The sequence below is a fragment of the Amphibalanus amphitrite genome, unplaced genomic scaffold (assembly GCF_019059575.1).
Source record: "Amphibalanus amphitrite isolate SeventyFive unplaced genomic scaffold, NRLGWU_Aamphi_draft 000374F_arrow, whole genome shotgun sequence".
NCBI lineage: Eukaryota > Metazoa > Arthropoda > Thecostraca > Balanomorpha > Balanidae > Amphibalanus > Amphibalanus amphitrite.
In genome coordinates this window covers 217868-240101 of record NW_024881868.1, presented here as the reverse complement: position 1 = coordinate 240101, position 22234 = coordinate 217868, and the positions used below count along the sequence as shown (strand labels likewise).

Genomic DNA, 22234 nt, shown 5'->3' with positions numbered 1-22234 from the left:
TAAAAAAGGCTGGGTTCGGACAGAAAACGGACCGGAAATGGACTGCAGACGAACCGGAAACGGATCGGAAACGGAAAAGGTGTGGGAAAGGATGTATGATAATGAGACCAATTCAAAGGTTGAGGCCACGTGTATCCTAGTATTATGATTTCCGAGTTACCGATGGACTAACCTTTGAGTTATTCTCGGTTTTGTCAAAAAAAAAATGCCTGCCACACAGTAAGAGCCCTGTACTTATACAGCACACACTGACTGCATACACACATAACCTACAGCCGACCATTCATTCATCACACTTCTCGCGATAATGCCGTAGGCTCCTATCTGCGGTTACATCAAAGACATGGCCGAGAACGCCAAGTGGTGCCGCGCTGTTGACACAGCGTTTGGTCAGTGTTCTTCGGTTGACCGCCGTGGCGGAAGGCTCCTTAGCTGTTTAGGTGTAAGAGGATAGCATAGGTATAGCGCAGTTTGATATTGCACTGTCCATAGTCTTGGGCTTATTCAGGTGAGCGGCTTTCAAAAGGAACCGGGGCTGACGTATAGGTAAGTGTGACATCGTCAAAGTTCTAGAAAAAAAAACGATAAAGTCAAGGTATCCAAAATAAACGAAGGATTATGCATGCACCAAGGCATAACTGAAGTAATAATCACAGCATATATTCAATCTTTCCGAAGAGGAAACGTCTTAAATATAAAAAAGTTTCTATATACCTAAGAAATAGGTACCTAAGAACGAACACAGGTACGAACACATGCAAACATAATAGATATACGTTTGGCCGCATCTATCCATATACACGCATATTCATATGTACAAAGTGTATTTAGGCATAAAGAAAACAAGCCGTGTATATTCTGTTCCAACGACTCTCATACCTACACCAGGCTGCTGGATATATCGAGCAGCGAGCCACAATGGACGTAGACGCCATTTTGGAGCGGATCGGCGGCTGGGGTCGCTACCAGAAGGTGTTGTACGTGCTGGCCGCCCTGCCGTCCATCGTCGGCGGCATGGTCACCTTGGCCTACTCGTGGACGGCCTTCTTCATGGAGCACAGGTGATGGCACGGTTGACATAACGCAGCCGACAGATAGGGCCCTGCGGTCACTCTGTGTATTTCATTTACATATATGCTGTGTAAAGTTCTGGTCATACTCCGCACCTTTCAGTGAGATTAATTTGCTCATCAAAGTACAGTGTGTGCCGCTAACGAGATAGTAGTTACGAAAGGTGCCAAAGTGATGAAATTCGACAAGAGTAAGAGTAATAAGAGTGGGAAGCGGTTGTGATTCACCAGCCAAATCTTGCAAGCGTTTCGCGTTTATACATTTGAAATGCATTACTGTGAGACACATGCCGGCTCAAATATACATATACGATCCAGTGCCTGTCTTTCAAACATATCACCCGCGCCGTGTCATGCATGATGCAGATGTCTGGTGGAAGAGTGCGAGGACCCCAGCAATGCCACCTACGACGCGCCGTTCCTGCGCTGGTCCACGCCGACGGACGCCGACCACACGTGGAGCCGCTGTCAGAGGTACCGGCCTACCTCAGTCGGGGGCTGCACCAACACCAGCTTCTTCACCAACCAGACCGAGTCGTGCTCCCGTTGGGTGTACGACAAGTCCGTCATGGAGAGCACCGTGGTGTCCGAGGTGGGGCATTAATAAAAAAAAACGACTCTCACCACTGCAAAAACATAAATAAATCGTTGCAAGAAAGTACTGATCCAACGGGGTTGTTTCTTGCCGTTGACTTTTTTCAGATGTGGTGCGCTTTCCGGATGTTCTTAGTCTTAGCTTTCTCAGAGCAGAAAACATCACGTCCTCTAGCTAATCACGAAATTTATGTACCTATGTCTCATGTCTGGAAGCAGTATACACCCTTACTACTAGCGCAGTTTATTTTAATGACCTCAGAGTATCATTTACATCTTGTCTACAAACCTACGTTATTGTGTTTTCAGTTTAACTTGGTCTGTGACCGTGAAACTCTGTGGCCGCTGGAAAACAGCCTTTACTTTGTCGGCGTGGCCGTTGGCTCGGTGCTGGGTGGCGCACTCGCTGACCGGTTAGTTATCTATTTTTCCTCCTATCTTCTCGCACTCAATGTATGTATGTACCACTATGAACCAGTGAGCACAATTGATCCCTCAGTGGACTTAACCCTCGCCCGCACATGCCATTTTCCCATCCTAGAACGCACATGGGGGGGGGGGGGGGTTGCCACCCCCCCCCCCCTGCGCCATTTCGTTCCTGTTGGAGATAGAGCTTAGCAGTAAAGACCAAAAAGATTCTTTGGGAAGAGACGAATCCAAAGATACCCAGTTTTACCTTCTCAGGTCAGTCATTGACCTTCCAGGTCAGGTCAAACTAAAAAATGTTGCTGTTTTGGGTCACCGTTGGATATCAAGTGCGCTGCTTATCAAATACCGATGACGATGCTGTTTTCTGGTGCCAAGCCAGCTAGAACCTCTTTGTCACACTATCCGACCAGAATTTTGCTGCTGAGGTCATTTCAGGTCAAGTTAGGTCAAGGTCAATTATATGTGTTTGTATGTCTGTGTGTGTCTGTGTGTATACTGATGTGTGCACCGATTGTTTTTGGGTCCATATCACATGAAATCATGATCTGAGAAGCTTTTACCAAAAATGCAGTCAAAAAACTTCACAAAAAGTAAATTCAGCTTGCCTAAAACGCAATTATCTTAGATGACCTAGGTTGACCTTGACCCTGACCTTGACCCCTGTACATCGTCGAACAACATGTTCCATGATAGGTGGGAGGTAAGACTGGCAAAAAAGGCCGAAATCAGGGTGTCAAAAGCTCACAAGGCCCATGGCAAACGCAAGATGTTGAGAATTGGCCATTTGGGTCATGGCATGACCTGAAAAACAAGGTCATATCTCCGAAACCAAAAATCACAGAAACTTGAAATTTTCAGTGGACATCAAGAAAGGATAGACGAGAAGCTATACGCAAAATCAGCCTTCTAGCTCTAAAAATGTTGAGTGCAGAGCAGAAAGACTGCCTGGGGGGGGTGGCAACCACCCCCCCCCCCATGTGCGGGCGAGGGGTGGGTCCCATCGCTTACTGCAAAGTGTTTTTTAAGCATTGCCCACTGAACATTATGCATAAATGCACATTGCACAATGTACTTACATTACAATATGTAGGCACATATCAGCGCAGCAGCATCCTTAGTTGTTGAGCTGTTGCCACAGCCGCCGTTGAACTTCCTGTTCCAAGTCTGATATGAAGGTATCCAGCTGAGATTGAGTACCAAAATATTGCGACATCCGTTGGATCTACACAATGGGCCATGGGAATAGATACGGACGCATTCCCGTAATGCACACTCTGCTCATGTTCGGGTGTCCTTTGAAGTCCCACGGACCACGAAGAGCACATGTTCTGGAGCAATTATCTCATCTGAAAGAGCCCTTGTTTGCTAGGAAGATAAATGTATCATACTGCTATTTCGGTCTCTGATAATGTACGCTATCAAAGAACAATCAAAGCCTTATTAGCAGCGTTTCATTCACTCAATGTCAACTCGTCAAGGGCATAGTCAAGAGGTCTTCAGCACAAAATAACGTATTTTGAGACGCAATAACTGCTCTTCAGTCTCTAAGTAATGCCGAATGAGGAATGCTTAGATCCACCATACCTTATATCACACGTGGCATAGAACACCTGCACTTCCTCCGTTGCCCTGCGCCCCGTCAGGTACGGACGCCGCTTCACGCTGCTGCTCTGTGTGGTTCTGACGGCCGCGGCCAGCACGGCCGGCGCCTTCTCCCCCAACTACGGCACCTTCGCCACGCTGCGCTTCTTCGTGGCCGTCTTCCAGTACCCGCTGTTTGCGGCTCCGTTTGTCCTCAGTGAGTTCTCAGCCGCACCCTACCGCCGGCCGCTTAGCGTGAGTGAGCGATTGGAGTCGGCAGGATAGGGTGATGTGACGAGCATGATATGAAACAGATAGTTCGATGGATCGACGAAATTCATTGAATTCAGGCTGCTTTCATCACGATGCGTCAAAAGCAATTATACATATTACCGCATCAACTTTCCAAAAGATCTGTCAATATTCACAATGATTCAAAGTCCTGCGTTGTATTCAATATCGTCAGTTTCATTCCTCACTCTCTTATGTGTTCAGGCACTGAGATAACATCCGTCGAAATGAGGGCGGCCTGCGGCATCATGATGAACGCCTTCTTCGCCATCGGCGAGGCGCTGGCTGGCGTCATTCCGATCTTCGAGAAAGACTGGAGCACAATGCAGCTCATATTCTCCATACCGATCCTCGTCTTCTGCTCCTACTGGTTGTGAGTTATTTGATTTGCCCAGAAGGAAGAAGGCATCGCCTTTAGTATTGAAATGCATTGCATATTTGCCATGGCCTATAATGCGTGAGACGTATGATGTTTATTGGCTAGATAAAAAAGAGTGATTGAGCTACTTGTAGTACGAAACTATAAAAAGTACTTACGAGTCATTTGCGATTTGATATGAAAGGTGCCGGGCACGATGAGGCCAACGTCATATCTGTATCCCACTTGTAACATTATTTCACCTGCTTGCTTTTGAGGTTCAATTTTTGAAGGATGATGTGAATCAGATGCTACAAATATCCAGTTGCTTGCAGTCATATCAAAACAGACACCTCGAATGGAACGCTCGGAAGCATGCATAACTGAAAGAGCGGACTTGCGGTGGGTGATATGCAAAATGATGTAGCTTATAGGCATCAGTTTAAGACTAAAATATCTACATTTCATGTTTTCAGCTTTTTCCCAGAGTCCCCTCGATGGCTTTTGACGGTCAGCCAGCCACAGAAGGCTGAAGACGTCCTGAGGAACATCGCCAGGTGGAATAAAACCGATTTCCCGGAAGATCTTGTAGCACAGGTATTTCAAAATGAAAGATAAGTGATTTATCTCCCAATTCATCGTGAACTTATTTGTGATGCCAGTGTATAGGACAAGGTATAGCCAGGCCCGAGGATGACTGGACTGACTATTGACTATTTAGATTGGCTATGAGGATGACTATTCCATAACGCGAGTGACTGGGATGGGGGCCTCTACAGAGCCCCCTCCTTGTTTTGCATTGGTTTTACATCGTTTTTATTCACCCTTCTCTTATACGGGCAAGTTGAAAATCATCAGCATAATAATGCATGCACCACATTGTTTTCAGTCGATGTGCATGCTATTGATCTAATCGCCGCCAACCAAAAGTGCAAGGAATTAGGAATATGTATTGCTTAGCAAACTTTTCTCTCAAGTTAAATTAGCATAACTACAATGGAGGCTTGCAGAAAGGCCATTGCAGTCAATCATATTTGACACCATAAATAGCTTTAAGCAAGCTACATTTCATTGTTTGAACTGCGCAGACCGCTTACGAAAGCGTTTGCTAGCGGCTTCCAATTTGTTATGTCCGTACGTGCAGCCCGCTGATGAACTTGATTAGCAGAACAGTTAACTTTGGCGTTATCAAAAAACCAAGATAAACACGCAAGCGTTTACTAGGACAAAACAATTATTGTGTTAATCTGTTACTTGAATTGCAGTCTGTTAATTTTTGTGTTGTTACATGCCCTATTGCCATATCGCACAAACAGTAGCGGCGGAACACCTTCAAGGGGGGGCGGGAGGGGGCACTGTCGACTTTTGGTCTCATTCTTTCCATGCAACGCCCATAGGGCTAATGTTAAAATGCCAAAATCAAAGGGGACACGGTGCCCCAGTGCCCTCCCCGTTCCGCCGCCTATGCGCACAAATGCTAGTTCCAGTTGAGGCGTTGGACCAGAGAGCTGCCGTATAAGGTGTCGGCTACGACAGTTCTATGCGTAGGTGTCACCCATGCCAGTGAGGGCAAGTGTCGTCAGTGGCAGCGTAGCCAGATCAGTGTCAGCCCTGATACGGGGAGATGCTGCGTAGGTTCGCAGCTTTATATATAAGTGCCTACATCGTTGCTAGGTCCGATGCTTGGCTTTTGAACGTAAAACATCATAAGGGATCCATTTACAAACCTCCAAGTTTTGAATCTGATCGCTTGTCTTTCAGGAAAGTAAGGTCGAAACCGCCACCAGTCGCCCTTCTGGTACGTCGGCTGACTTCATGAGGGTGCTGAAATCGCCAGTTCTGCTCAAACGGGCCTGTATTCTCTCTGTGCAATGGTAATTACTCGTAATGGTAATTTTCAGTCACTGGACGATGTAATTCTGGGCAGCAATCCAAATCCGGCAAACGGTAGCGCCCATAGGTAATCCGATTCCTTTGTGTGTACCAGGAAAGCTGATATCGTGCAGGGCTGACAGCACAAACAATGTCGAAGGGATAGTTGGTGCGTGTTCGACAACGACATCGTGCACCGTGATGCTTCGCTGCATTTATTTGAAAAGGCAATTCCCCGCGACATAGCGATGTTCTGTAGAATGAAGCTGTCACCACGTTCGTGTAACCATGAACTTGTCACAAGAATCAACACCTCGAGAGTGGCGGGGCCTAACGACTGCACTAAGGGCAGCGGAGCCGTTGTCATGGTGCTCTGACAAACTGTGTGTGTGTTGTGTTGCTGGACATTCACAATAGATGATGTTTCTGTTGTGTCGGTTCGGATAGGGCGGTCGTGGCCATGGTGTACTACGGAGTAGGTCTGGTGTCCACCGACCTGGCTGGCGACGTCTACCTCAACTTCATCCTGACCATGCTCATTGAAATACCCGCCTACATAGTCTGCTCACTATTCATCAACCCGTGAGTCGGTTTAGTGTCCCTGTCCACTAATGACTGATGGCCTAAAACATGTCTAAAATAAAAACATCATAACTTCATAACAGTCATCAATTGTCTTATCATGCATCAGTCTAGCTGTGAAAATCTTGACAATGAATTTGTATATATGCTTTAGCTTTCATATTATTTTGGTGCCGTTCTTGCCTTGCTAAACCACAGCCGACATTCACCTGTCGTGCTAACCCGCCGACATTCGGCCGACAAACTACCCGTCTCGCCGCCAGTCTCGGTCGTAAGCTGATGTTTGTCTCCTCGTTTGTGCTGAGCGGCCTGGGGACAATCGGCGCCGGACTCATAACGAGCAATGGTGAGTGGGCCCCATGCCCGGGCCTGTGCAGGTCGGTGACAGGACTTGTTGGTGCTAGGTAGGGTGCTCTGTCTCTGCAGGAACGTTCATATTTAGTCATATTTGTAAATGATTTAGGTAGATTGGCATTCAAAAATCCACCCTAGGCATGATCTGAGGATCATGGTTCGCCACCGGTTCATGTCAGCAGAGTTGGAGTGGCTGACCACCACACTGGCTCTGCTGGGCAAGTTCGGCGCCTCGGGGGCCTTCTCACTGGCCTACGTTTACACGGCGGAGCTGTACCCCGACTCCCTGCGCGCGCTCGGGGTGGGCGTGGCCTCGGCGACGGGCCGGGTCGGCTCCATCCTGGCTCCCTTCATCGCCGACCTGGTAAGTTTACAGTGAATTTATAAATAATGATAACCATGGAGGATATTAAATTGAATATTTTGTACATGGATGTCTGATAACTGAAACATTTAAAGGCCAGGAATGAAACCACGCCAAAGTTTGTGGCATGAAAACGTGCAACTAAATTAATAAGATGATACCATCAATGCTTAAATGAAACCCGCGCTTAATTTTGGCTGAATTTTTGGCTGTTATGCAACGTCGTGCTTTTAAAGTTTCTATATTATTTTCTGATTAATCGTGAGCGAGCTCATTGATGTAAGTCAACAGTTATATGGAGCGGAAAAGTCACATATGTATGGGCGAGATTGCTGATAGTGGCTTTAGGCACTCACACCATTTGGCCGTGTTTTTCGTTTTTGCAGGGTCAGGGCGACACTACCCTTCCTATGTGTATATTTGGCGTAGCCGGTCTGGTGTCTGCTGGACTGACCATGCTGCTGCCGGAGACCAGTGGTCAGGACCTGCCGACCAGTATCGACGAGGCCATCCAGTTCGGAAGGTGAGTGACAGCCTGAAAACGTCAGAGCCCGGACGCCCACAGTGAGTAGTGTATAATGCGCGAAAGCGGCTGCACAACTGCATCCGGTGTTCATTTCTCATTTTTCTCGATATGCCGTTAGAGCAAGAGATAGGTATATTTGATGTAACATTAACATGTATCTAACATTTGATTTGCGAAAACATTCATTTAATCATGCATCCATATCTTACGATATTCCTTGCGAGAACACCACGCATTCAGTAATCCGCAATTGAAAAGTTTTACCCATCCGAATCACTCTAACCCATACTCACATGTGTGACCCATGTGATATGCATTGCAGGGGCCAGCCGCTGCTACCAGTCCCGTGCCTGGTGGCCCGTCGGCAGAGAAAACGGGAACAGCTCAGAGGGTTCGACGGACCCCAGATACAGCTGCCAGACACGGAAGGAGACGCCCACGACCAAGGACATTCAAAGACAGTCTGACACATGGCCCAAGTGACAAATTTGGTATTCAGTGTCTTGCATTCATTTATCACGAACCTTGTTTGTGACGTCTTCATCCAGTGACGGTTGAGCCCTTGTCTTTGTCTAGGCCAAGAACAATCGTGTTGTTAGGTCTATTGCGGTTCTCGCTGAGGCATCGCTGGCTCAATAAGGACGTTGTCTGCAAATGAGTCGTTTGCAGCACGCCTCGTGCCGCCCTAGAGGTCCCAGTGCTAACAAATTGCACCACAATTATTCCCGCCTTCGTCACGTCGCGCCTGAATACAGGAGCGAAGCAATTACTATGACAGCGTGGCGCGGAGTGTCCACATTGTTCGGCCGGCTGGCCGTGTTTGGACTGCCCGGCGAACCAATTACTGGGAGACACCGCTCGATGTTTGCGTCACGGTGAGCATCACGCCACCGGGACCGCGCCCCTTCACAGGCCGCCCCCAGTGCCACCGGCCGCCCACACTGGGTCAATGCGCGCCTCTCAGAACTGCACCCTGGGCGCCCGGTCCAGTGCACGCCGGTCCTGCCAGCGGGCGCCGTCCAATGGCTGCTCACGAGACCCCAGCCACCGTGACCGGTCACAAACTGCCGGTCTTTGTCGCCACGGCCGGCTGCCGGCGGCTCTACAGGTCCCCACGCCGTCCGACCTGGTCATATAGACATACCAAACGCGCCTGCCGACACTCTCAATGGGCCCATTACGAGCTGGCACACACCGGCGTCTCAGCTCTACAATAGCGCGGCAGCGACTGTCTGCTGCGGAAACAGTGGACCTGTTGAGCGCTACCGTACAGGCGGCTCTGCGAAAGGCGACTGTGTGCTCGCTGGGTCGTCCTACAAAGGTGGTCGTCACACACCGCATTAAAGAGTCGACAGCACTGAACTCTAGCGTCACAAAAGCGAAACTATAGTAGGGGAAGGTGGGGTAAGACGGACCAGCTAAGGTTTGAGGCCGCATGTCTTGCTACACTGCTCTCGTAATTCATATTATTTATAGTCTTCGGAATGCTCAATCCTTCCTCTGTTGATATGTGTAAAGACTAAATTTCAAATTAAAGACATTTAGGTGGTGGATGCTCTTAAAGAGGGACATGTCAAAAACTCAGACAAGAAAAAACGTGGGGTAAGACGGACCACCCAGCAGTGCCTGCTATCCGTTCATGTGTGTTACACTTCTGCTCTGTACTCTTGTAAGAAAAAGTAATGAGCCTTTATTCTTTACTCATGTGTGATGGAAGTGCAGCTAAAAGCTGGGAACATGTGTGTTAATTGTCGTTTGGCATGAATGCATGCTAACTGAGCACTTGCATGCATGGCTCACATGCAACAAAGACTCCTTCCTGAAAAATTAGCTTACTTAAACTTGTGTCAATGTTTTGGAAAAGAACTTTCCATATGCAGGGTACAATGGACCACCACAGGGTAAGATGGACCACAGTGGTCCGTCTTGCCCCATATCTAAATTCTGTCATTATCATGACGTATATGTCAAATAGCCCAACATTGCAAAACCTTGCCTTTCCTAAAGTGTGACTATAACTAAGTTTATAGCTTTGTTCTTCATAGTTAAGTGCAAAATAGAAACTAATCATGCAAGAAAGGCGCCGTAATTGAATCACCCGTAGACCTCTTATATAAGATCGGTTTGACGAAAAACAACATTTTTCTCAATAACTCAAAAGCTATGCATCCTAGCAGCATGAGCTCAAGGTGGCCATTGTTACGAAGGAAAACAAACATAGTGAGTGCTTAAAGCAGTAGATACCAGCAGTGGTTCAGCCGGGAGGGCTGGTGGTCCGTCTTGCCCCGCTGGGCCGTCTTACCCCACCTTCCCCTATCTGTCGAACATAGATGTGTACACGTCCTACAGTGTCGAGCATCTTATTACAGTAATGCAATACTTGTGAATTTCAATAATCATTTTAGATTTGGAACACTGCAACCCCATGCAGCTAGAGCGTCTGTCATGAAAAAAAAACAGACATGGTCTTCCTGTCGTGGGAATGATACAAATCTTCATAGCAATACTAGCTGAAAGTCAAGGGTTTTCTAGAGGATGGCATTATTTCTAGTGTAAAGAAAGGCTCATTCACTTTAAATATGATGGCCTTTCCAAGCTTGTATATTGCTTTTGATGCGTTGATTTGAATAGTTTTCAAAGATATCAACCACAGGTCTTCATCAGTGAAAAAAAAACGTATAAAAAATAAAATGAAAGTTAAGTGTAGAAATAAAGGACATTCGCCAATTTGTTGATTTACACTGATAAAAAACAATTGAAAATATTTACCTTCATGGGTAACGATAAAAGATTAATAATTCATATTTCAAAGGGTGGGCTCATCGGTTATGAAGCAGCATACGCCTGAAATACTAACCATTCCAGCTGCATATATGGCCTAAGCTTCATAACCATGCCACATTTTATGTCCTTGTTGTTGAGTCGACACCAGCAGTAACAACTGCTGGTTCGAAATTAGGCTGACGATGTGCCTATATGGCGTTAAGGTCCCATGTCGGACACCTGTTTCGTGTTGAATGTAGATCTCAATTTCACAGGTATTTGCAGATATGAACATTACACTCCTTAATTGCACCATTGTAGTACGGATGCTCCTGCAAATGGGTCCAGTACTGCCACTACGTGCTAGAACGAGATCTTCAAGCCTTATTACGAGCGAGCGAGCGCAGCGAGCGAAGCGAGTCTTTTCAATATAACGGAAAAATCTCAGTATGAGCGGCCCGGCCCGGCCCGGCCCGGCCCGGCCTGTAACGCTTTTGAGAGGCTTATATCTCAGCAACCGCTGGACCGATTGGCCTGCGGTCTTTTTTGCTGGGTAGCCCCATCCCTTCTACCCCGTAATTGACTACTTTTGATACATCTCAGTGACCGTCGTGTCACGTGCCACGTGAAAAGTCAAGGGTGTTCAAGCTGTTTTGCAAAAGTAGTGATTTTGAGAGGCCCATATCTCAGCAGCCGCTTAGCGATTGACTTGCGGTAATTTTTATAGGGTAGCTACATCCTTTCTACCAAAAATAGGATACTCTCCATGCATGTGGGTCACCCCCAGTGCACGTGCAAAATACAACAATAAGAGGTGTCAAATTTGTTCCCATTTTAATAACTCGGTAATTACTGGGGCGATTTCGCTGAAACTTGGCATACAGGTAGGCACCCACCAGGCAGTGCATTCTCATGTGTTGCGGTTAAGGTGCTACTGCACGTGCGCACGTGCAGGGGGCGCTTCCAGATCTCGAGAACGGCTGGGCCGATTGCGCTCAAATTTGGTACATGGTTGGAGACCGGTTAGTAGGGTGCCGTGCAAAAGTCAGTTTGGACCCCGTTTGCACGTGCGCACGTGCAGAATGCCGCTTCCAGATCTCAGGAACGGCTGGGCCGATTGCGTTCAAATTTGGTACACCGCTAGCGACCGGTTAGAAGGGTGCTTTGCGCAAGCCCGTTGGAAGTACCCTCTCGCCCTTCCGCACGTGCAGGGCTCACTATCTCGCTCGCTCGTTCTTCGCCCAAAAGGCGTTTTACTGGTTTTATATCGATTTGTGACAACAAGGCGACTATAAACAACAATTTTCAGATTTATAATCGCATGCTAAAATGCTGATGGAATTTATTATCTAAACTTGGATAGTACAAAGAACGAACTCTTTAGAGGTGGCAGTTTACTGTTAACACGAATATAACTGTGTGCAGTAACAGCACGAGGCATGCATGCCTGCTCTTAAGCACCTGAATGGTGCACTGATAAAACGCACGATGGGTTGGCATGTAAAGACAGCTATACACAACATCATGGCAATGGCAGAATATTTTTCTGACATTTCATAAATACATACATTTTTGATACAGTCAAAAAATTAATGGCATATGAAAGTACACTGATACTTCACTGATACTGCCTAAAACTGGATTTAAATATGTAGAATGAATCATGAGGGTAGTACTGGTGAAACAATTTTATACCATGAGCGAGCACACACGGTTATCTCTCAATCATGGAATAATCATATGCATAGCACATTACAATTGAGATCCATTTAAAGGCAAGCCACTAAAGCCATATTACATAGTATCACGAATCAGCATGACAAGCAGGCAGCTGAAAATACGATAGAGCCTTCATACTGTCCTTGTGTTTCCAAATACTTGGCATAGCCAGTCGCTCTCACTGCTCACTGTGTTCCCTTTTCGAGGCGGCGTAGTAGCTCCAGAAGATGATGGTAAATATGATGAAGAAGACGGCCAGCACCCAGCGACTGATCTCGTCCATGTACGATGGCTCCTGGAGGTCCTCCCACAGACTCCGAGCCGACTGGCGCGTCTCCCGCTTCGACGTCTGCGGACACACGAGACAGGAGACTGAGGGAGCGGGATAACACAGAGACACGAGACTGAGGGAGCGGTACAACACACAGACACGAAACTGAGGGAGCGGGATAACACAGAGACACGAGACTGAGGGAGCGGTACAACACACAGACACGAAACTGAGGGAGCGGTACAACACACAGACACGAGATTGAGGGAGCGGTATTGCACAGAGACACGAGACTCAGGGAGCGGGATAAGACAGAGACACGAGACTGAGGGAGCGGGATATCACAGAGACACGAGACTGAGGGAGCGGTATGACACAGAGACACGAGACTCAGGGAGCGGTGTAACACAGAGACACGAGACTGAGGGAGCGGTATAACACAGAGACACGAGACTGAGGGAGCGGTATAACACAGAGACACGAGACTGAGGGAGCGGTATAACAGAGACACGAGACTCAGGGAGCGGGATAACACAGAGACAGGAGACTGAGGGAGCGGTATAACACAGAGACACGAGACTCAGGGAGCTGGATAACACAGAGACACGAGACTGAGGGAGCGGGATAACACAGAGACACGAGACTCAGGGAGCGGTGTAACACAGAGACACGAGACTGAGGGAGCGGTATAACACAGAGACACGAGACTGAGGGAGCGGTATAACACAGAGACACGAGACTGAGGGAGCGGTATAACAGAGACACGAGACTCAGGGAGCGGGATAACACAGAGACAGGAGACTGAGGGAGCGGTATAACACAGAGACACGAGACTCAGGGAGCTGGATAACACAGAGACACGAGACTGAGGGAGCGGGATAACACAGAGACACGAGACTCAGGGAGTGGGATAACACAGAGACACGAAACTCGGGAAATGTGTAACATAGCGTCACGAGACTGAGGTAGCGCAGAAACGCAGAATCGAGACTGATGGAGCGGTGTAACACAGCGCTACGAGACTGAAGGATCGCAGAAACACAAAGGCACCAGACTGAGGGAGCACATAAACACATAGACTCGAGACTGAGGGAGCGCAGGAACACAGCCAGCCACCATGACCAGACTAACAGGAAGCGGTGAAGCATAGAGACACCAGACTGAGGGAGCGCAGAAACACAGAGACAGAGACTGACGGAGCGGGATAACATGAAAACACGAGACTGAGGGAGCTTTATAATAGCTGTTTTCACGACGGGATATCCGGCGAGTGCACCTAATTTGACCAAATCGGCACCCAATCTTTTTTACAGCAAATATCTTTATTTTATGACTTTATTTAAGTGTTTTAATCGATGATACTCTCTGATAATATGACAAAGCAGGCATATACCTAAGCAACAAGTGAAACCTTAGCTGATAGCTACTAAGAGACACACTGAACCTAATTTGACCAGCTCTGCACCTAATCTGCACCAAATGTGCACCAAATGTGTATCAGATGGCCGTCGTGAAAACGGCTACACTGAACCTAATTTGACCAGCTCTGCACCTAATCTGCACCAAATGTGTACCAGATGGCCGTCGTGAAAACGGCTAACTGCTGCAACGGCTACAGCACCATGGGACTGAGGAAGCGCAGAAACACATGAGAGTGACATGTGCAGACACGAGAGTGAGAGAGCGGTGTAGCACAGAGACACGAGAGTGAGAGAGCGCAACCACAGAGGCGCGAATCTGAAGGAGTGCAGAAACACATAGGCTCGAGACTGAGGGTGCGAGAAAAAACACAGACACTAAACTGAAGAAGCGCAAAACACAGAGACAGAAACTGCGGGAGCATTCACCAGTTTACGGATACAGGCACGTTGATCGCCGCTACGAATACAAAATATGAATAGTTAAACATTCACTGTACCTAAAAACCATCCTACACATACACACTATAGGTTTATATAATTAAATTTGTTATTTAATTTTAAACATGTTTGTAAAACGCAAATGCTCATGTCAAGACACTTTTCTATATGACGAAACTAATTGGTTTCGTCCTGCTACTGTACGATAAACACAACACACACACAATATATTCCATGGAAATAATATAAAATTAATACTATTCCGCTCAACATGCTTGATTAGTATCATAATATGTACAGACCTTTGGGCTGTTTTGACGAGGGCCATGTTTACATGCTCTGAAATATTACCGCCCATCGTGTACTGCACATGACATCGAGCCGACCCCAGGGTCGGCTCATTACCACATGCATTGATGGTCCTAAAGGTGGTGGCATTAAAGGTTTACAAAGGTGTTATGATAGCCCTCCCTCAGGCCACACATGGGAAAGACACATTTTTAAATTAGCAGGACATTTCTGTAGAAAAATGAGCGGTGAATTCGTCGCCGTGTGGAGGCGGCATCGAATAAAACTCAACATCCAGACAACTGTTTTAGTGTTTCGAAGAGCTGTCTAATTAACCCGCGCCCCAGTGGCGGTCTCAGCCAACTTCGCCCTAGTGAGGGGGGCATACGTTACCACCCACCTCTAACTCAAAAACTAAGAGGGCTAAAAAGACGCGGTAAAAAAGCAGTCGATAGCTCTCAATGCGTACGTTTGAAAGTATTTCGGTCATTTTTCACCTTAGAGCAATATTGGGGTCACCAGAGGTCATCAAAGGTCAAAATTTGCCAATTGTCATAATATTTTTCAGAAAACATGCCGCTATCTCAGGAACTATGGTAACTAGAAAAACGCATGGAAGAGCAAACGATAGCTTTTGAACTCTTCTTTTGAAAAGGTCATTATCAATATTGACCTCAGGTCAACGGTTTAGCCTCCAGAGGGCAAAAACTCCAAAAATAGCTGTTTTTACGAAAAGTGTTTTTCGACAATAACTTTCGACTACAAAAAGCCACGACATTTCTATGGCCAGAATCGTGTTCCCCTCGCCGAGACGCGTCGAATGAACTATAATTTGACCTTGAAAGGTCAACTTAAAAATTTGACCTCAGGTCAAGGTCATGACCTTACCGGAAAAGGTCATGTTGCATATCAGTCGATGCGTCTCAACAAGACAAACACAATGAGACCATCCCCAGCGTTCCAGCTCTTTCCAATCGCGAGTTATTGGCAAAAAACTGTTTGTAGCCTCAAGTGACCTCGGATGACCTGTCTAGAGGCTATCAGCAAAAATGACACCTTGGTCATCACGAGTGGACTAAATCATTGTGATTCTGAAATATTTGGACTGTTCCGATGCGTACACACGGATCTAGAGGCATTTTCATTTTTCTCCATTGACTTGTAATGGAAAGGTCACGCCACTGACCTGACCTTAGGTCACAGATATAAGAAATCCGAGATATACAAATTGTAGGCGCCCATAACAGCATGCAATCCACCAAGCTTAAAACCTTTCTGACAAACACTGCAGGCTGGACATGATTGAAAACTTTTTTAGGCTTGGTCAGTTAACTTAACCCTATTAGTGGCAGGGGGTTGTTTTTATCCACCCCTCAGGTTTTTCGGGAATATCTCCGAAACCGCTGAAGCTACGATGCTGAAATTTTCTGACTTTTCCTAAAACTAAATTGGGCACATTCCCTGAAAATTTCAAGTTCATAACTTTACCAGGGGCGGCTCCAGAGCACTGGGAATTGGGGGGTCCTATTCGTGAAGTGAGTCATTTGGGCGAAGATCACGATGCTGCACCAGTTTTACGAACAGTGAATGAAAGGTATCATGTGATAACATATACAAAGTTATTGTGCATCCTCTTTTGACACGTTTTTGCTATAATAGGCGGATCCAGGCGTCCAAAAAGGGGGGTTATTTTTTACCTCCCAACATAGGTGCCCTGACACCGCCTATGCATGACCAATACAATTTTAGTCGTTCTCTCATAAGAAAATTGTAACATAACAAGACCATTGCCACCCTTTTTAGAAACAGTACCAACAAAAACCTTATTTACTATACTTTTTGTGTACCCCCAATCTCAATGATCTGTATCCGCCTATGATTTTTGAAAATGCATATTTTTAGGATCCATGTAAATTTCCTGGTTCATTCTCTATCGATCGGCAAAAGTTGCGTTAAGATTGGTTCAGAAACCTGGCCGTGATAAACAGTCTAAAATGTATCTGCAATTTGCCCGTTTTTACCCCCCTCTACCCCCCCCCCCCTATTGACATTTTTTAATTTTTTTTTTAGAAATGTAGATCTCGTTGAGCCAAATCGAATGCCATTTGAATTTTGAAAATCGGCCGGTTAGATCTCGAGATATCAAGGGGGGTCGTAAACAGCCCCCCCTGCCACTAATATGGGGTAGCCAGGAGCCTGCCACTAATAGGGTTAACCTGATGACCTGACCTGACATGACCTGGGGTCAAAAATTTCACACATTGTCCAAAATTGATTTACCAAAAGCTACCCCAAGCGCCGGGGCGCTACGCGCCGCGATTTTTTATTCACACGCAAAAAACGCGACAGGGTGGTAACATATGCCCCCCCCCCCCCACTGGGGCGAAGGTTAAAACTAAAAAAAAAATGCATAACCATTACAGACCTCTAATGTGGGTCATCACTCATCGCACCCAAATACGAACGACATTACGCTACTCATATGCAAACAAGGATCGTCGTGAGGCCACACTCAGGTTGATAGCAGACCGTAAATGGAAGTCACAGTTTCCGAAACGTTCAAATTTTCGGATAACTTTTTTTTTACAACTCAATTGGGTGTTGTAGCTATGAGAACTGCTTCACGGACTCTGAAAGACTTGTTCCAGCAATATAACAACTGTATAGCCACTTTGATTTGAAAAGTCAAAGTGAAGACAACAGTGGAGGTTATGACCTATTCCCATTGAATCAAGTTACAAATTATAAGCTGAACTAGAACGCTAGAGAAAAATATTGAAAGGGAAGGTGTTGTTGCATTTGTTTCGCGTAACATAGCTATCTTACACTTCGATGAAGGACGGGGCCGGAAATAAATATCAAAATGCCGAATCCTTGCTTACCGCCATAACAGCACCTAGATACAAAGAAACAGAAACCCCATGGCAGCTTATCCATATTTAAATGGCTCGTGAAAGTCCAATCATTCCTTACAAACCATAAAGAACCATAAAACGGTTATGTTCCTATGACAGCTCTGCTTGCAATGCACACTTCGGACAAACGAGCCATTGCAGTATACTGCAGTCCGGGTCCGGTCATTTGGGAGATAATGGTGCCTTACAATCGCGCACAACCCATAGTAATGGCCCTGCACCACTGGGAATTCGTGGTGTGCTGTCCTAGACTTGGTAACTACCTACATACAACGGCGGTATGCATGAGAGGGTTGTAAACACCAGACAACATCATCAAACTCTTACGTAAAGCCAACCGGAGCTGATGTATCGATCGATCGATATAATATTCTACTCGTCAGTGCCTTGTGAAAGGCATTAACCGGACCGTTGACGTCTATGTCCCTCCAACTTCCCAACAGCGGCAGCTAAGTCCCAAATGGTAACATTGTCATGCGTGCAACTTCTTCTGCATTTGAGTGAGCCAAGGCTAGCAGTAGTGCGTGCGTGCAAGCGCTTGAGCATACATGCTCGTTTGTCATGAGTTGTCTGCATTTGGTGACGACAAAGGAGCAACCGTGACCTCGTGTGCGTGCGAACTGGGAAATTTCGTCGGAAATGGCTCTAATTTTGTGACAGAGAACAAAGCTGCTGCACTGAAATTACAAATTCAAGGTGACAAGTCGGATGGTAACTGTAACGACAGAAATAGGAAAGGCGAAGCTTTGACAGCAGGCTCGGTGGCACAGCTCGCAACCATACCTCCCAATGACCATTGACCTTGAACCCAGAGTCGGTGGCGACCCTGACCAGTGACCCTGTCCCTTGAATCTGACCTTTGGTTTGACGGGGCTGGGTCGCACCAGCTTGGTGCCGTCGGTGGCCGGGAAGGGCTGCACCTGGCCCCACTTGGCCTCGCCCTCCTCGCGGCGGCGCTGCAGCCACAGCAGCACCGAGTACTCGAGGATGATGAGGAAGTCGAACAGCAGACAGGCCACGTACCACACGTCGCTGGCACGCAGGTACGAGACGCCCATCGTCTTCCTGGAGACGGGAGACAGACGGCGGTGTCAGCAGAGTGTGACGTCCTGCCAACTAAGTGCAGTGCTCCATGCCCTCATTCGCGCAACTCGCTATTATGCACGGAAATCGATTGGCAAGTGTCCGAGGTTAATGCACGGTTCATGTAAATATCCGCTTGGGCGGTGTGGCGTCCTGTTCAAATGCGGCGCCACGGCTAATGGGGCACGCAACGAACCTGCCGTGCTGGAGGTCATCAGATAGCCGGGCCGCTGTTCCAGTGCCCACTTCAGCGGCATTCGCCATGAACAAAGCCCCGTGCGAACAGCGCCACATGACCACAATGCAGCGCCGATGTCAGCGCTCGTCAATACGGCGTGAAGTCCGTACGGCCACCCACACACATCCTGGACGCTAAGTCTGACACAACCCACGCCCACACTGAACAATAAGTCTAGTCTGTTTCAGTCACAGACCTAACAAGAAGCCTGTCCGCTGCATTTGTGGGCTAGACGAGAAGTTTGTCCGTTTGACTAACAGACTGGACAATAGGCCAGTCCGTTTGACTCACAGACTGGACGTGAAGAGGGTCAGCATGGCGAGCATGGATGTGATGCAGAGCACCATCCGGCCGGGGATGATGTCGGGCGGCAGCAGCATGCTCAGCCACGAGGTGGCTACCAGCAGGATGCACGGCACGAAGATGTGCCACACGAACAAGCTCTTGCGGCGCTGCATCGTCACGTTCACCACTACGTTCGAGTAGCAGAACTCTGCCGGAAGCCAGGGGGCAACGGTACAGTGAGGCATGTGTGTCTCAGATGTCAAACAAGTAATGCACAAAACTAAGCACAAAGTTTTAGGACGCCGAAATGCATACGGATTTCATGTCTTTGCATTTAATTACACTGTTCTTTCTTTGTATTGCATGTAGTGCATAACATTCCGTTAGGCTATACTCATGCTCCCATTTTATGTATTGAACCATAGACCACTATATATCTGGACTGTGCACGGATTTTGCCGACTGCTATTAGGGCCCTGCTGGGAAATTCGACGTAGCACGCGGAATTGTGTATTGACGCTCTAGTAAGCCCATTTAAATGAAAGTAACTTCTTAAATGTGATGTATATTTTAATAAATGTATAATTTATAGCATGATTTTTAACACGATAAATAAATAAAAGCACTTATAGACAGGTATATCACACTGTATTAAGTTCAAAGCATCAATAGACAGGAACAATCCGTGATCGGTCGTTTTTGACAAGAGACAGTCTGACGACATATTGGACACACTGCAGATTAATTTGCCTGTCTAAATCAGACACGCACCCGGCTCAATGCTTTGAAAGCCCACACGATCTGCGCCACGGAATTACGAAGATTCCTATGGGTAAATAACAAAGCTGCCGGTGCTGCGTTTTTAGCGAGACCGTCCGAGGTGACCTGCTGGGCCACAACTGTTCCCTGCTTCCACTGAGGCCGATTTCATGCTCAGCATAGGGACAGACGGGTTCTGTCATCTGTCCCTCTCGAGAGAAGGGGACTTTTGAACACCGTTGTCAGTGACGGTGGCCGCATTTTGCAGCGGGTGATGGCGATCGAGATTCGAGATTTAGACGGAGTCACGAGATCTCGGTTCACTGGACACTGCAGCAGAGCTTCGCACTTAGGAATGCACTTTCTTATAGTTCTTGTGCTACATTTGCCTTTAGTTACTATTCGAATTGTAAATCCACATCTGAAATTCTCAGCCATGTAGGTATCTTACACATCGACGAATAGGATCGTAGTTATTGATTGCATAGACAAACTGATCCCAGGAATGTTGCATTGTGTTTACGTCCTGCGGCTCAACCTTTCTCATTTTCATGAAGCTTTCTTATTTCATGAAGCTCTGTTCGCGCATCGCTGGTGTTGAGTGACGGTATACTGTCCATATTGTCTCCATGAATTGCAATGTTTGTTTTTCGCTCAACTATACACATCAATGTGTTGAAGGAATGCAGGTCGTAGCGTTGTAACTTGAGGTGCTTCTCGACAGTGTGACTCCCTCAGCGAGCAATGTGAAGAAAGTTATCGTTTTCCTTTACAATGGTAGTCGCGCTGTCTTGAAACACACGTTTGAAGCTATACGTGTGCCGAAGAGAGAGCGACTCGGCAGCTGTTACCAGAGCAGGACCCATTGCTTGCATGCAGGAGCGGAACACAGATTGCTGATGTGGGCACGCCAGCTCTCCGCAAGCCATAACATATGTGACCATCACTTGACCAAATTGCAAGACTTTAGCTAGTTTTGGGCTTCACTTGTGACTGATATTATAGGAGCCGCCAGTCTGGAAACGGATCCGCCACCTCTCCTTACAGTTGTCTTCTGCTCAATTTTTCGGTCTCGGCCAGCGTCACAGCATGTAATAAAACTCACAGGGAGCCCAGTGGTCAGAATTCCAAGACATTTTCAGCTTTAGGGCATATAGTAATTGACTTCATATTGATGCCTTAGCCAGGAACCGGAAAACTGACATTGTTGCATGCACTGTCTTGGCTCTTTGAATATGCTCACTCCCTGTTCTGTTCATAGGATATTCTGAAGTGATTATCACTAGCGGCACATTTTACTGTATTTCAGTGGCATGTATGCATTAAAAGGTTTCATTTTATTTAAAGACAAAAGAGAACTATCCCGCATGTCAATGATAAACAACAAACAACAATAATCTTGCAAAAATCTTCGCTACATGTCTGTGAAAATTTGCTAATTCTCGTGAAAATTAGCTGGGAACCATCATCCACACCATGTTAAATCATGGAAGAAATGGGCAGAAAATGCCCTTCTTTTTTCGATGATTGCGCTAATATTATATATTTTTTTCCTCAATGTAAGATATAACTCAGATTACAAATTGACTAGTGGTGATGTTTCCCAAAGCACATCATCATATGGCGAATAAGTTGGCTGTGACGACCTTCGAAAGTTAGGGCCCTAATGGCAGGGCCCTAATTTCCGTGCACAGTCCAGATATATAGTGGTCTATGATTGAACCCTCTGTCCTCCAACCGTCATCCCTTCACTTTCAGTTTCCCTTTCTCACGCTGGCCGCCAGCTGAGGAGCAGCCCAGCTCGGGGCCGGACCGCGCTACAGATATGTAGTACGTCTGGAGCTCCATAGTATCCTTAGAGAACAGCATTGTATGCGGGGGAGACCACCTGTACTCCATGTATTCATGCTCACTACCGTCTGAAACAGTATAGGTCAAAGGTAAGCCATGTTGGCCAGCGTCTAGCATTTCGTTTTACTCTAAGAGAAAAAAAAAACGGTGCTTCGGAAAATTAGATCCCACGCCTCTTGTGG

General features: G+C 46.8%; 2 protein-coding genes across 5 annotated transcripts; one reads left to right on the top strand and one right to left on the bottom strand.

The window, feature by feature from the left end:
• The first annotated feature begins 349 nt into the window (after positions 1-349).
• Positions 350-8791, top strand: LOC122389848 (solute carrier family 22 member 5-like). Of its 4 annotated transcripts, none has more exons than XM_043382295.1 (13): positions 350-508; positions 889-1061; positions 1437-1662; positions 1974-2077; positions 3737-3891; positions 4170-4338; positions 4800-4920; positions 6085-6197; positions 6643-6777; positions 7041-7123; positions 7311-7495; positions 7882-8018; positions 8344-8791. In XM_043382295.1, the coding sequence occupies exons 2-13, from the start codon at positions 919-921 to the stop codon at positions 8486-8488; spliced, it is 1716 nt and encodes a 571-aa protein (XP_043238230.1). In that variant the 5' UTR covers positions 350-508; positions 889-918; the 3' UTR covers positions 8489-8791. The 4 variants fall into 4 exon arrangements, with proteins under 4 accessions (XP_043238230.1, XP_043238232.1, XP_043238229.1 ...); XM_043382297.1 differs by having other exon boundaries at positions 350-546; positions 7314-7495; XM_043382294.1 differs by having other exon boundaries at positions 381-546.
• Positions 8792-12109: 3318 nt separating this feature from the next.
• LOC122389847 (glycine receptor subunit alpha-4-like) lies at positions 12110-22101 on the bottom strand. Its single transcript, XM_043382293.1, has 4 exons — positions 21974-22101; positions 19449-19650; positions 18694-18901; positions 12110-12852 (listed from the first exon to the last, which is right to left on the bottom strand). Exons 1-4 carry the CDS (start codon positions 22098-22100, stop codon positions 12682-12684), a joined length of 708 nt encoding a protein of 235 aa, XP_043238228.1. The 5' UTR covers position 22101; the 3' UTR covers positions 12110-12681.
• Between the last annotated feature and the right edge of the window lie 133 nt (positions 22102-22234).